The 16,486-nt window shown below is 32.7% G+C and overlaps 1 protein-coding gene across 1 annotated transcript in view; it reads right to left on the minus strand.

The window, feature by feature from the left end:
• LOC149909984 (diacylglycerol kinase eta) overlaps positions 1-16,486 on the minus strand; it is a 128,122-nt gene that overhangs the window by 20,209 nt on the left and 91,427 nt on the right. The window contains exon 3 of the mRNA XM_090120213.1: positions 9,866-9,946. Coding sequence (XP_089976339.1) covers positions 9,866-9,946 — 81 coding nt within the window. The remainder of the gene's footprint in view (positions 1-9,865; positions 9,947-16,486) is intronic.

The following is a 16,486-nucleotide window of genomic DNA, read 5'->3' on the forward strand; positions in this document are numbered from 1 at the left end:
AAGCAAAACGCAGATACCTGTACGTTTCGTATCGCTTAAACGTGCGTTTCGCGCGTCGCGTGGTTCCCCTATAGAATGCTTACACGGGATGGAATTCTGTAATATTACCCAGGGAAAGTATATTTTTAATACTGTAGATAGGAAATTTTCAAATATAATGAAAGATATAAAATGTCATCCCGTATGTGTTATCGTAGGGCAATTTGGTATGAAATATGTATGAAAAAAAAACCGGACTAGTTTAACACACGAGCATGCGTGAAAAACTAAAATGTTATGATAGATTTATGGATACCTAACCCGCTCAATACATATAATAAAGTGCGTCGTAGGCAATCAATTTAAATAGGAAAAAGAATCAGAGGCTCGAATCTCTCATTTTTAGTTATGTTGAGCTAAGCATGTAGATTGTAGACCCTTGCCCATCCCTGAAAGATTAGCATATAACCTTTTCTTTCATATATTTAATATTTAACGACGTCGATGTCGACTTTCGACGCTCCCTTAAAGGTCCCTATTAGTAGTTTTGTTATAAAGAATTACATTATAACATAATATAATAGTCATATCTAACTTAATAATAATTCATTTATTTATTCAAGTAACCAGGACTCATTTTGTTAGTAACAATTATTATCTTAAAAATTATGTTAGTAAAAATAAAATTTATTATGACTGCTAGAAATGTACTCCACCGCTACAAAGCTATCAAGGAAGCAGACAGTCTGCAGCAGTGGTTCACATGCCAGCAGTCGAGCCGACTCGCTATACAGCGCATGATTTCAACTTAGATAATCTAAGTAAACTTTGGGATTGAGAATATTATTTGGATAAAGAAAATACGCAAATCCTTAAGTATATAAAAAGATACGTTGGTAAAATAAAAAAATAGAGAATATTTATTTCTGTAATATTTTTGTAATATAATTACATTCTAGCTTAGACTTTTTCTGGTAACTTTTACATCAAAGGATTTTATTAAATTCTTTTCTTTTTTCGATTGAAATTAAATTAGACCCAGAGATTTTTCGAATCCTTTATCAAACCATACCATCTGATATTGACATCAAAATCAAAATGTCTGACATCTAGTAGATTCCCTTTCCCAAGCGCCATGCTTTGAATGTTACAAACATTTCCTTTTCAATACGAACATAGCTAAAATAATTATGCGCTCCTTTCACAAAACTTATCCCATTCAATTTGCCAACACAGCGTCTCACTGAGGCAAGATTGACGAGAAAATCCCAGCACATAATACGAGTGATACATTGTACAGGAAACGTGGGAGCATTTCGGACGTATCTAAATGTATTTCACCAATCAATGCCATTCATCATGCCCATCCCGAGACCGTCCTTATATTCTGAATTAAGCTCGGATGGTATTCATGTTGAATACAATTGATGTAGCACATAGAATAAACTTTGCGCAATTTAAATTGAAAATATAGAACCAGCTTTGCGCTCCCGGTTTTGCTTCGACTGCTTGTTGCTATGTCAAAATCTTCAGCGCTTATTCTATAACAAAATTTGATTTTCATGTTAAATTTTTACGATAAAAAGGATCCTATAATGTTCTGCAACAATCTCACAGCAAAATTTATCAAAATTGGCTAGACTTAACACAGTCGACATCGCGGGTAAAAACGAGTTCAATATCACTAAGAGGTCCCAAAAGATCTTATCACTAGATGGATTGCTTGTCAAGTCGGGAAACGACGGCCATCTCGAGTGTAAAATATCTGAGAGCTCATTGGACGACTCAAAATACACATTTATCTTCGGTTTAGTGTTTCTTTGATGAATTTTGTATACAAAAACCGAGCTCTGAATTAATTATATTATTATATATATTATAATCGATATATATATTATATTATATTAATGGGTTCGTTTGTAATGTTACTCTTTGTAATTTGCTAATTCATAAATAGTAGATGTGGATTAATCGTTGACCTCAAACCATTTATTAAGTAGTTTATTTTTATAAGACTAACTAATCAATCTATTAGATATCAATATATTCCTCGAATTAAATGGCAAATAAAACCAGGCCCAACGCATATTGATACTAATTCTGATCAAAGACATACAAAATGACAAATTAGCAATCGACAAAATAAATTAACTTGTCATGCACGAAACCATTTTACTAAAATAAGCAAATTGGATATAAATTCAAAGTCAATGGAACCCTGAAGGCATTGCAAGCAATAATAGAATATATTATTTGCTATCGAGACAGAAAGTTCTGGAATAATTCTTTAGATTTCAGAGCACTATCAATAGAAACGGCATTCGTGGAAGAACTAACGAGGCACCCCTTGAAGACTAGCTAGGGTTGCTTATGATGAAAATTACATTGATATTTATAGTTTAAGAATTATCTTCGTTTTGTTCGATGGGAGTTTATTTATCTTAATATATATAAATCTCGTGTCACAATGTTTGTCCTCAATGGACTCCCAAACCACTTAATTTACGATTATAATAAAATTCGCACACCATGTGCAGTTTGATTCAACTTGAGAGATAGGATAGTTTAAACATGTAGGTACCACGGGCGAAGCAGGGGCGGACCGCTAGTAAGTTTATAAAACTGAAGTATCTTTATGACGAGTAAAATGTCAATTGAGCATTTTTTAAAACTATTCTTAGCATTAGCATCTTTTCATCGTAAATATAAATTAGAAATAATTTTATCAATTTTGAATTCAATATTTATAACAGTAACTTTTTGAATACTTATTTTAAATTTATGTTTGAATATTTCAAATATTTTCATTTGTCGCAACCATACAATTTTCTCGTTCAACAATATTTCTCCATTCAGAATTCCGATTTCCTCCGCACTATTCATTTCTTTATTTCAATTCTATTTGCGCTTGTCAATCACACATGTTTCTCGTAACACAATACAACACGCCGCCAGTTGTTCAATAAAACTTATTTTTGGCAGCCCTACGCTATGCTGACTCGTTTCTATCCGCACATACCCATTGAGGTGCTCTAAAATGTACTTCACATTTCATTATATTATGCTTAAAACTTATGTCGGCGTTATAGTTAGCCCCTATCGTTAGCATAATCCCCATATTCACATTATAATTTTATTATGCGAACTTTCAGTTTATTTGCATAACGATGTCGTACACTTTTATGGACTTTATAAGTTTGGGTCGTAAAAATTTATGAAGTTTATTCCTTTTAGAGAGCGAAAAACAAAAGTTGTATGACGTGTTCAACAATTATGACGTAGATATGAACCACGTGAATATATTTTTGTCACTATTCATGCGTTTAATTACGGTCTCTTTGACCTTTGTACCATGACGTTCACGCATTTATTATATTTATTCGTTGCAAATTACTGTTTTATATAATATGCAATATACGTTTTCCAACGTTAAAGAAAATTTTTATTATTTTATACTCTGACGTTCTTGAAAAAGCTACACGAGCTTAGAGTCCGAATTTTGTATGTAAAAATATCCTAGTAGCTAAGTCGGTAGAATACAAAAATGTAGAAGTTTATGAAGTTTATAATCTGGTTAAACTCACGAAGTTTTATCCAGATTATAGTGAAGCAAGATAAAAAGCAAAAATTTTTCTTTGAACAATTTGTGCACATTTTATAACAGAAACTTTAAGAGCGCGCACCTAAAGTTCAAGTCAAAACTTTGATCATTTATTATCGTAATAAAAACGCCACTTTCGTCTCATGAAAGCGATTTGAACATAAATTAATGTATGTAAAAACTCTTAATCCACACTCAATAAAACAATTTAAACATAGTCTAACTTTAAACCAGCGATCTCTTACTTTAATAGTTGTCTATGTGAAATACTACAAAACCTTAAAGACCTGATTAAAGAGAACCCGCGCTTAAAGTTAAACCCTGTCTCAAGTTTTTTTGTGGTAAGACAGTAAGAATTTACGGGCATCTCAAATTTGAGAGAACTCTGAACATTTATCATCGTAATTATTATAACGAAAGCTTAATACTCGATCGTCTTACTCCGCTGGTACCAACATTAATTATTTTGTTAGAGAATAATGAGGCTTCATATTTATTCCCTAAAACACGAAAATCGTGGCTCAAACCGCTTTCGGGCTTAATGTAAATTACATAGTTTTGTTCAATGTCCTGTATTACCATTATGGTTTATAATTCACGTAATATTATATTTGCGAAACTAATTACTTATTTCCATACTAAATTGTTAATGTATAATAAAATACAATTTATATTTTGACTGAAATATTTATCAGAACAAATCTTTGGTATAGGTATCTGCTATTCGTAAATAATGAAAAAGGCCCAACACAATGTTTGTTAGTTGCTATCTCTAAGTATATACAAATCTTATATACTCCTACTTATATTATATTAATTAGTTGATTTATCTCCATATCGCCATACTGAAGGATTGATTACATCGCGACCGATCGTTCTGTCGATAACAAACATCGATACCTACATTGTCTCTTGATACTGTAACGTTAATTGGATCAAATGTTTTTCTCCTTTTGTAAGTGACTCATTTGAGTGAGTATTGTAAATGAGTGAGTGGCTAGTGAATGACTATTTTGAGTGAGTGAATGATTGGTGTTTATACTTCATTTTATACTAGCGTTTAGGGATGAACTTTTCATCGTCTTCACTATCAATGAATGTATGTACTTCAAGATTGAATAAAATTGCATCTTTTTGTCTATTGTAAAACATCTTAATGATATTTTCAACCAATATTGTTTTTTAAAACGAAGGAGGTTCTTAAATCGACTGCATTTTTTGGTTTTGTTATTTGTAACTCCGTGAGCTTTAACGTGATTTTTTGTGTTTGATAGGAATTGTTTTCATTTGGCCCTTTTATAGAATTTTGAGAGGTATCTCCACTCCAGGAACGTCAGTTAACTTTTACGTAGAAAACAATTAATAGATATTATATAAAGAGATATAAGAAGAGTAAGTAAGAAAATTTTAGAAACAAACGAACACAATAAAAATAATACAAAATTAGAGCTATTACAGTTTCAGTGTTATAAATGACACACCAAAGGCAAAGTTTTACAACAAATTTGCCGAGCTAACGCGAAATTCGTGTTAGGTAATTTGTACACTATAAAGCCACTCTAAATTTTGTCCGAGTCAAATTAATACTTGCATTATAAATCGAAATACGAAACTACGCCCGTAATTTATAGTACCAAACTAATTACATAGTTCAGAATGCAAAGCTAGTTTCAAAATTAAATAGGACTGGGCATGGGAGGCACCAGCTTTCAAATAAAAAAAGAATTATCAAAACCAGTTCACCTATTTGAAAGTTATGAGGTAACAAACCAAATAAAGGAGCGTGTGTGCCGAGCACACGTGTCAGAAGTGAAACTTCTGATTCGTGTGACACGTTTGATGCATACATCCCATCACACCATAAACAGCCAAAACGTTGCTACGATGTCGTGACACTACAATTTCCGCAAACATATCGCGAGAACGAGGTATTTCGTTCATTTTATATAATATAATCCAAAGACGTGAGAACATTCGCTCGTTTCAAACATTTGTGATGCTTTTGGAAAGGATTTCTTGGTGCAAAATACGGTCTTTACGGTTATATTCCTTTATCAGTCTGAACCATAGAGATCTAGAGAGATGCCAATCGCTTGCGCTGAGTACGAAACCGTGTCTCATAAAAAATTTACGCACACAACTGCAGTAAACAAAATCAAAACAATACTTCGCGTTGTGTGCGTGTCATCACACAAAAATATGAGAGCTACTATTCGTTCGCACACTAGATTGTAAGTGACGAACGTATACAGCACCGCTACAGCTTGTTCTTTTTTTGAGCATATTGCTGCGACACCGGCCCCGCCCCCTAACCAAATCTCCCATTAGTTTCTGTGATCTGTGGTCTGAACCATTCACGATTGTACCACGACATTTTTTAAATTCATCCAATCGTACACAGTTTTTTTTCAAAGTAATTATAGCTGACCTGTATTTCTAAACCTTATTAAACTTACATGCTAAGAAAACATATATAATACTGTAATAAGTAGTGTTATAATTTATTCTGTGTTATTGCATTGTGAAATATTATAAAGTACTAGAGGTCCGCCCCGGCTTCGCCCGTGGTTCATTTTTCGCAATAAAAGGTAGCCTATGTCCTTTCTCGGGTATCAAAATATCTCCATACCAAATTTCATGCAAATTGGTTCAGCAGTTTAGGCGTGATTGAGTAACAGACAGACAGACAGAGTTACTTTCGCATTTATAATATTAGTATGGATTATTTGGAATTGCTAACGTACTTAAGGAGCTATAAAAAAACTAAAAATTGCTACCGTTGTCTATACATTGTAAGCTTAATAACAATTTAATAAAAAATGTATTTCTATGAATTAACAAGATCCTCTTTAACTTAAAGGAAAAGAAGTAAACAATGCACTAGCTGGAAATTTCTCAAGTGTTTTTCATCTTATGGAAAAATTCTTCACTCGAGTCTAGAACTCTCTCTTTTAATAATACAATTTTTATCTAGAATTGCATCAATCTTCGATCGATCTATAATCTCCACACCTATACAAAAACAATCTTTTCATTGATTTAGACAAGCTTTTGTCAGAAAACGATTAGAAAATATATCTTTGCGACTTTTGTATTAGAATGATTACCATCAGGCGTTAGATAAAGTGACATCGCGACACTAAAAAGGGCTATGTATTACAAGGCCACATGGCCACCATTCCGCAAAGTGCCCGTTTCTGTCAATTTCCTACGACCTCCTTTCTCGTTCCGCATTTTTTGACGTGCTAAATGCCGCCTCCATTAATCAAACGCGACTCGCGTCCTATTTATGCATCATTTATAACCAAAATATTTTACGATTCTTGTATTTTTATCCTTTATGTGTCACTGGGACACGCTACCACATTGCTACAGGCAAATGGGCTGTCACCTAGACACATTTGTCACAATTAGTGGTCAAAATTGCAAAATACAAACGATACAATCATTTATTTTGTTTTATTTTTGATGTGGTATTGAGCATAAGTGTTGCTCAAACATCATCACTACGTATAAAACAAAGTCGCTTTCTCTGTCTCTAATCTCTATGTCCCTATGTATGCTTAAATCTTTAAAACTACGCAACGGATATTGATGCGGTTTTTTAATAGATAGAGGAAGGTTTTAGTATATATTTTTTTATGTTTTAGACAAAGCGGGCGAAGCCGCGGACGGAAAGCTAGTATAAAATAAATGATAACTATACTGTTTTCAGCCAAATCGCTCTGTAGCTTATTCATAGTAGTGGTTGTGGTCATATAAATTGTATGGTTTTATTTAAAAACAAATGAATATATAGTACCAGAGTTTCCATAGTCATAACTTTTCGAAGCTGATATCGGACTCAACTGACACAATACAGAAATAGCTTTATTTTAAACCCATTGAAAACTATAACATTGAAACGCAATCCACGCTTGAAACAATACAAATATTCGCTAGAGCTTCGCTAAATACCCAAGGAAATAAAACTAGCAAGCCAAAGTTTACTTTAACAGTCGGTTGATAATATTATTTCCTCTGAAGTTTCTGTACGTACCCAGTAAATATTTGATTTCTTTTGTTCAGCTCTAACAATTTTATTCTTTGTAATGTTCTTATGATAAATCTTTTAGTAGAAGTATGTAAGGAAATTGTATCAACGATATAAGTGGAATTATTAATAAGCTACAAGGAGGGGAATATCAATTCGATACGTTTGTGTTAGGTATTGATAATATGTTTTATCCCGTGGCTTTACTAGCGTAATATAGTTAAATGTTGCGATGTTTAAAAACATATTATAAATACGAATAAAGCATGATATTTAGTTAAATAGCATTCAAATGCTGTGAAAATATACATTTTTAAATAAAATAAAAAATTCGATCACGAGGCGGGATTCAAACCCGGGTCTCTCGCCATACTGGGGCAAGACGAGCCGTCTCTCCTGACCCATGTACTCCCCTGACCAAAACAAAACTACTTTTATATTATAACTAGCTGCGCTCCGCGGTTTCACCCGCGTGGCTCCGCTTCTGTTGGTCTTAGCGTGATGATGTATAAAAATTTTCAAATCGGACCAGTATTTCATGTGATTAGCGCGTTAAAACAAACAAACTTTTCAGCTTTTTAATATTAGTTTAGATACAGATAGATGTCCATATCAAAGATCTAATGAGAACTACGAACCCTTGATCCAACACTACCACTAGTCGGGGTGATTTGTCAGCCGTCTCGCCTGACCCAATAAGCCGCGGCTTCACTCATTTGGGTCAACCCGGCTGGCTATCCGTGATGTATGAACACTTAAGTTTGATTGGAGCACGTACATTAATTTACTAAATTGGCCATTGGCTCGCAATTTTGAATGGTTAATCTGTAATGCGGAATCGTTGATGTCGTATTCAGAATTCGTATTGTAATGTTTATCGTGAATACAATTTTCCATGTAGTTATTTAACGATATATAAAATACATACACATTCGTGACAAGCTTAAGGCAAGTAAGCAATAAACGAAGAATAAAAGGCCGCATATTTTTCGATTTGGATCATTGAGTTACTATAAGTATACAACGTTAGTAACTCAATGATTTGGATGGTATTCTGAGGAAATATCTTGAGTTCCTTAAATGAATATCAACTATCCTTCACTTACATAACCTACCCTTATTTCAGATAAATTAGGAGAATGGCATTTTGTTAAAATAAAGGATCTTGCAAAAATTATATGAACTAACGGTCAACGAATTGATCTTATAAGTTCTCCGTTCCATATAACTGTGTTAATTACCTACATTTTATGAAAAATAATAAACAAATATACAACACTTCAATGACCAAAATTTTGGCCCTAGAATTCTAAAATCCCATTGCATGGAAGACGATATTCTTATACATCTTCGTAAACATTCGTATACATATAGAAGATATATTATACCTTTATCTTCTAAGCAATGGACACATTTCCTCGTCTTACCAAAACCATTTGCGCAGGCCGAGACAATTTCCTGTTATATCGTGTAGCATCCAATGTTCTGGATGTTGACCAAAATGCATCACCCGTGTTGGTTATTGTTTCTTAGAATTGCATTTTGGTTTCGTCACGTATATAACGTAGAGTTTGCTTTGAGAAACACGTTCTTGTAATGTTTTCTTTATTTTTTGTACTACGTTCGAATTCACGTTGAACCACAAGTTCAAATATTGGAATTTTTGGAACGAAGTTCCTTATCGCATGTTGTGAAAGGGGGCTAGACGGAAAAAATTCTTACGAAAAGTTGTCACGACACTTTTTGCTAGAGTTGTAAGCCGTGAGGTGTGCGCGTGGTTCTCTGTCTGTCTCTCTCTAACTTAACACTTCGTTCCATCCGGATGTCCCTTGACATCGCTCAAGTTTTATTCAAATTTCTATCGTGTTTTCTTTACGCTTAAAATTATAATTTGGTACTAGTGTGTTCTGGGACCCTCTATCTATTTAAAATATCCGTCAAATTCCTACATGCATCATAGTGTTAATAGAACTATAAAATGATAGTCTGGAAGAGATCGCTTTCTAGTGATGTAACCGCCATTAACACATATTAGCCTGGAAGAGACCACTGATACACATAAGTGGTATACGTGTGCCTTAAAAACTATACCAACTGTGTCTTTGAGTAATATTGTAACAAGATTTACTTTATGTATAGTTATAATGTTGTAATGAAGAGTTAAATAAGTAGATAAATTAATGTTTTATTTTTATGTATGTTTTTTTATGTTAATTTCCTGTACATTAAAGAATTATCTCTCTACAACTCACTTGAAAGCTGTGGTTAGCGTTGCTGATGCTACATTCGGCGAACGTTGCGTCTTCTAGCTCATACTCGTCCCATAGTTGGCTCTGAAACAAAATATTTATAAATAAATTTTTAATTCGTTTTATATTTTGTTAAGTTGGAATTATAATTATTTCTATTACAATTATGAATAACTTGTGAGATTACGTAGTACGTAATCTTTTACATTTAAAAAATCGATTTTACAATCGAAAAGTTTAGATACCTATTACCTACATTTTAAGCTATTTCTAGCTTATTACTCTTATAACTGTAGTATTAATACCTAAACTATAAGTATACTAGTCAACATAACCTGTACTATCTGTGAAACACTGTGGTGAAACATCTAAACAAACAATAATTACGCGTCATTTTTACGTATAATGACCCTGCTGCGTGTAGATTTATGCCACCCCATCGCGATCAAGGATGGAGACATTACCGGCTGAATGAAGGAAATGACATTACAGCTAATGTAAGGCTTTATCACGTTTTATTGCTATACATCAGAACATGGCCATTAGCTTGATTTCCTTTGGTATTTTTCACGGTGTATCATTGCGATAAGGAAGGAAAAGAGCTTTTATCATAATAGAGTTGTGAATACATATTTTATAACAAAACCCTGTGTCTGTGTGTCTATGTGCCTGTTCGCGATAAAAATAAAAATTACTGCACCGATTTTCGTTGTGTTTTACCAATGGATTGCGTGGTAAAGATTTAAATGTATAATAGTATGTTAGGTTTTATACACCCCGGGCGAAGCCGCAGGTCAAGAGCTAAGTTCATAAAGTGTGTGTGTGGCACTTGCTTGCAGAAAAACACTTCTTACCAGCATTGAGTGCAAAACAAATAGTATCTAGTTCTGAATATTGTAGTTGTAACCAAGTATGTTCAATGTCACTGCATACAATACCAACTATTTCTTGTGAAATAGCTAGTCCGTTTGCATAAACATATTTTGTTTTCAAATCTTAGTTTCAGTTGGTATAATCTTATTAACAGTTGACCCGTGACTTTTGCTATTAACAAGTACGAGTACAGCACTTATAAATAATAATAAATAGTCCTTTGTTTCACATTATACAGATAAAATTTACGCCATCATTTCATTCTTAATCACTGAAAGGCAACAAACTCTCACATATATCATTAAGGGCCGATTTTTCAATGCTTGGATAAAACTTATCCGTCCAATAAAGTATTACACGATAATAATAAAATGTCACGTAAACTGTCAAATACGGGCAATTAGAATACGTTTTTAAAATGGTAGTTTTATACATTATTCGACGAATAAGTTTTAACCAAGGATTGAAAAATCAGCCCTTAATAATTACCATAAAACTTCACGAGAAACATATTACCTCTGACCATTTAATTGTTACGATAAAACGTTATTTCTATACTTTTCATTTATAAGAGCATCATTTAAGTGTATTAAGCGTTAAGGAACACACTGCACACACAATTAACTTCGACTTTCCAATATCCTCGCCTCATTAAGCCCCTAAAGCTGCAATTAGCACTTGTGCTTGCAGAAATTCGACTTCTGTACGGCCAATTATCTTATATTGGTTTTGCAATTACAGACACTAATATAAATAATGTTCATAATACACAAAAAGATATTTTTAATAACGTTATAATGCTATAATATAATTATTAAATTGTAGAGTCATTTGATTTATTATTATGCTATACATACAAAGTGCTTTCCTTTCCATCCTTATGGTATACCTACAATATTTATAATCATATTATATTCGACATCATATCATATTACATTCAACGACACGGTTGGCGCAGTGGTAAAATAACTGCCTACTGAGCCGACGGTCCCGGGTTCGATCCCCGGTAAGGGCAAATATTTGTGTGCTGAACTCAATTATTTGTTCTTGGGTCTGGGTGTTATTATCTATATATGTATTTATTAAATACATATTATATTATTTTATCGTCGCCTAGTACCCACAACACAAGCCTTAATTGAGCTTACTGTGGGACTAGGTCGATTTGTGTAATAATGTCGTACTATTTATTTATTATTAAAGATAAGATACTATTTTTTTTTCGGTATATAATTAAACCAATAAAATAGAGCTTTCATCTGCACTGGTTGTAAGATTAACAGGAATTTTATATAAATACCTATTTTGTACTACTTAGCAGTAAAAATTCAATTGTTTTATTGAAAAATCACGAACCCTACTTTGGAGCTAATCTTCCAAATAGAAAACATTAAATCAACCCCGTTACTGCGATTGCAAATACAGTGACTAAGCAACTTGGAGCGCTAGTCACTGCTCATTTAATCTTATGAATAATTCATTCGTGGAATTTCAAAGTACATACACCACAAAGTTTGTTACAAAATACTGCATTGTAACTGCTTAATCCATACTAATATTATAAATGCGAAAGTAACTCTGTCTGTCTGTCTGTTACTCAATCACGCCTAAACTACTGAACCAATTTGCATGAAATTTGGTATGGAGATATTTTGATACCCGAGAAAGGACATAGGCTACCTTTTATTGCGAAAAATGTACCACGGGCGAAGCCGGGGCGGACCTCTAGTAATATATATGTTTATTATTTCTATACTTGGCATAGTGGTTATTATGTGAGCGGAGGATTCAGTAGTAGGTTCGATTCCTGGTGGAGACAAACTTAAAATCGTTCCGATATGTGACCGACTTATTAAAACAATTGATTAGTATTATTTTCTACCAACCGAAAGAGTTGATTCTTTTTATTTTAATAGATAAATTCTTAGTAAACTTTTGGTCCATCTTGAAGTACAGACCTAAAACCATATTAATTTATACGTGGCTAAGAAAATAAATCAGACATCAGAGTGTTTGCCAACAGCTCAAAACAATGTTATCTTAAGCGATATCACAATCCACACAGAACAAAATAATATTGTAAGAAAAAACATTCCCAAAACCGCAAAACGAGGCCTTAAAGAATTCTAGTTAATACAATTGAAACAAATTACATTGAATTGTAACAACGTTATTTTAAATGTAATGAAACGATGCGTAAAATAAATTACATTCTGTCTGTTTCATATTACCGCGGGCTCGGCCCCTCGAGCAAAGCCTTTTAACGATGCGATGCGAGTAATCAAAGGAATAAATTCATATACAAACACAAATGTATAACTATTATTGTTGTACATTATATACTTTTCGCTTCGTGTACTTTTGACCTTTAGAAAGTTAGTCTTAAAGTTGCCTAGCCGTGCATTTGGTTCCATTTATAATAATTAATAAGTATAATATATTCCGCCTTTTGTATTGTTTTTTTGTGTGTTTTATGTATTTGTATGTTCTCCTATTGTGTTCGCCTTTTGAGCGCAATAAAATATAAAGTATTATAATATGGTAGCTTTTCGCTCGTGTCGTCTAAAACTTAAACAAATTATATTACTACCTATCTCGAGAACCACTAGGTATATCTATTTAAAAAATGCGTATTAATCTGTTTTAAAGATCTCAGCATACATTGGCACACACAGTCAGATAGCGGTAAGCAACGCGTTGTTTTATACTATGCAGTCATTCTGTCATAATAATTATTATTTCTACCCAAAATCCAAAAGTAGAGTCACATGTATTTTGTACCTTATCTTCTTTGGTCTTTGACATTCTTTTCAAAGGAAGCAGCCGCAGATATTGTAAGTTGTAACCTATAATATATTTCGATACATTGTAGCCTATCACACAGAGATTAATCACACTTCAACTGTCCCAAGAGACATGAAGCCTCAAGTAGAATTTAATATGTCGTCTGTCGAGTTTGAGTTAAAGTTACTTGATGTGAGTATAATACTCATACACAATGGTTGTAAGCCAAAATTGCGGTTCGTAAATATTGGCTAATGTTAAAGGTCGTACTCATAATGGTATAGACTTAAATATTTAAAATTTTAGATGACTTAAATACGGCTATAAATTAGTTACCATCAGCTGTTAATCAAACTGTTTAATTTTAACGCATGTATATTGTAAACAGTGTACAAGTCTATTTTATTCCATGAAAATTTAATTGCACTTTTCATGTTATTATTTAAGAGATCTAAAATCCAATTAGTATTAAAATAAAGTATTGAAAATATCAAAACAAACTACGAAAGCAGTAATAACTAAATATTTTTCGTTCATATTAATTAAGGCCACACATAAAAGTATACAAGAAGTAATAAATAGACATTTCTTGAATGCTTATAATAAGGCTAGATATCTCAACTTACGAAATAAATAACAGTTCATAAAATTTATTAACCATTTTATTACAATATACAGTCATCTTAATATTAAACTTACAACACAATTTATTACAAGCTATCTTAACGTTCCCTCGTGATATACGTAGCACGAGCTACGATGTAATTTCGTAGACTCGTAGACAGCGTAGCGTCGTAACTCTATCAAGTAGATAATAATCATAAATTCTATACTTGTATCGATCATTACGTATTACAGTCGTAATAAATATGTTTATTACGTGTTTATTAGCTACATGCAATTGTAATCGTTAATGTTTACGAAAAAGTAAAGTATTATGTTTTAATGATTAGACCTTTTCCAGTGATTCTACTTTCAAAGTGGTTTTTTAATTCACATTTCCTTGAATTTACGTTTATTTATAAGTTAATTTACGAGTATATGTATAATATAAAAAATACATATTTAGGTTGGGTGTTGATTTATATTGGCTGCAGGTTTGATTGCATATTTGCAATGAAGTAAATCTAAAATTATAAATGCGAAAGTTTGTGAGGATGTGTGTGTGTGTTTGTTACTCTTTCACGCAGATACTACTGAACCGATTACAATGAAATTTAGCACATATATAGAGGGTAAATTGGATTAACACATAGTTGTTGTGGTTTTATCCCGGAAATCTCTCGGGAACGGGAACTATACGAGTATTTCTTTAAAAACGCGGGCGAAGCCGCGGGCGGAAATCTAGTGTTTTAAATTAATTGATCAATGTTTATTGTATATCAACGAAACCACGCGAATAAATAATACATATAATTACCATAAACCACCCGAAATTCTAATTACCTACTCCCACGGATTACAACCCTCAATTCCTTCGTTCAAAAGATTACACACAGTCAAGCCAACAATCTTAAGTCTTAACAAAGAGAAGGTAGTAACAAATCTACACACGTACAAACGTTCATAACTCCTCTCGAAGGCTTATGCGGATTGAGAGTTTAGTGCCGAAGCGCCTGCGGTTCAGGGGAGGGATTACCTGCAGCTTACACACTGTGACGTTATGTTTACTTCAAAAAGGTATTAGATTGTTTGAAACAGGTACTTTAGCTTTGAATTTTGAGTTTAATGTGCTCAAGACTTCATAATTAACACGTAATTGATGTAAATCTAATAAATTTTCTTTCCATAAGAACCATCCTCATACTCCAAGGAATATTATAAAAAAAGAATTATCGAAATCGGTCCACCCGTTCACGCGTGATGCCGTGACCAAGGAAAACGGGTTTCATTTTTATATATATAGATTTGCTACGCACATAATTTCATATAAGCTTTATCATATATAGTTTTAATAATTTCAAAATTAATATTGTTTATTGATTGATTGTAACTTAATAGAATTGTTGTCATCGATTAGTAATTCAACAACACTAACACTCTATCATAAAGAAATAACTTTCGAAATAATTAAAAAAAACATCCGCTTCCTAAAACAGACATCAGAATTTTCAACGTCGACTTCCGAATACCTCACCACGCTCAATTATTCAGGTAATTGTGACACGTTTAGATACGCCCGTTGCACCGCCTTTGTTATATTTCAGGGGTTCAATTTGAATTACATATTTATTACTGCCGAAATATCTGTGCGTTTTGTGTATTTTGAAAAGGTTTCAGATCATAAAATTCACTCAGTGCTTAATTATACACTGTATTAATAGAATATTAGCCAGCCAGGTTGCCTGTTAGAGATTGCTGTTTAGCAATAAGGCCTTACTACTTATATTAAGGTATTACTACTTATTTTTGCATACTATTGTTTTCTCATATTTTGTTCAATAAAGAATTATAAATAAAATAATAAATAAATATTAAATTTATTAATTAACAAGACGTTAATCCGTTTTCTAAACGGGGGAATATGATTTAAAAAACACTTTCATACTCTACTAGAGCTCTACAGAGAAAGAGAGAAACCTTTATGACCTTATTTATCGATAATTACTCCGTATTTTACGTTTATATAATGATACTAGCTGTGCCCGCGACTTCGTCCGCGTGGAATAGTGACTGCATAGTAGGTAGTTACTACTTAACTTTTATTGAATAAACACGTACTACCATAAATAATTAAACGAACTGTTAGTAAAATTTATTACTAAACTGAGCTAAAAAATAAAAATAAATTCCTTCCTTGTATGGATGTTTTTGACAATATATATAACCGTTTCTACGAAAAATCTATTTTTTCATTCGTTGATCTCAAAAATAAAAATTCCAATCACCAGAACGACAGGAAATTTTAATAATTTATTTTTAATTGTGTTTTGCACAATTTTGTTAAATTACGACTGGATGAAAATT

Source organism: Colias eurytheme, chromosome 3, assembly GCF_061535395.1.
Source record: "Colias eurytheme isolate Ceu_HAF_F1 chromosome 3, ilColEury1 Martin Lab GWU primary, whole genome shotgun sequence".
Taxonomy (NCBI): Eukaryota; Metazoa; Arthropoda; class Insecta; order Lepidoptera; family Pieridae; genus Colias; species Colias eurytheme.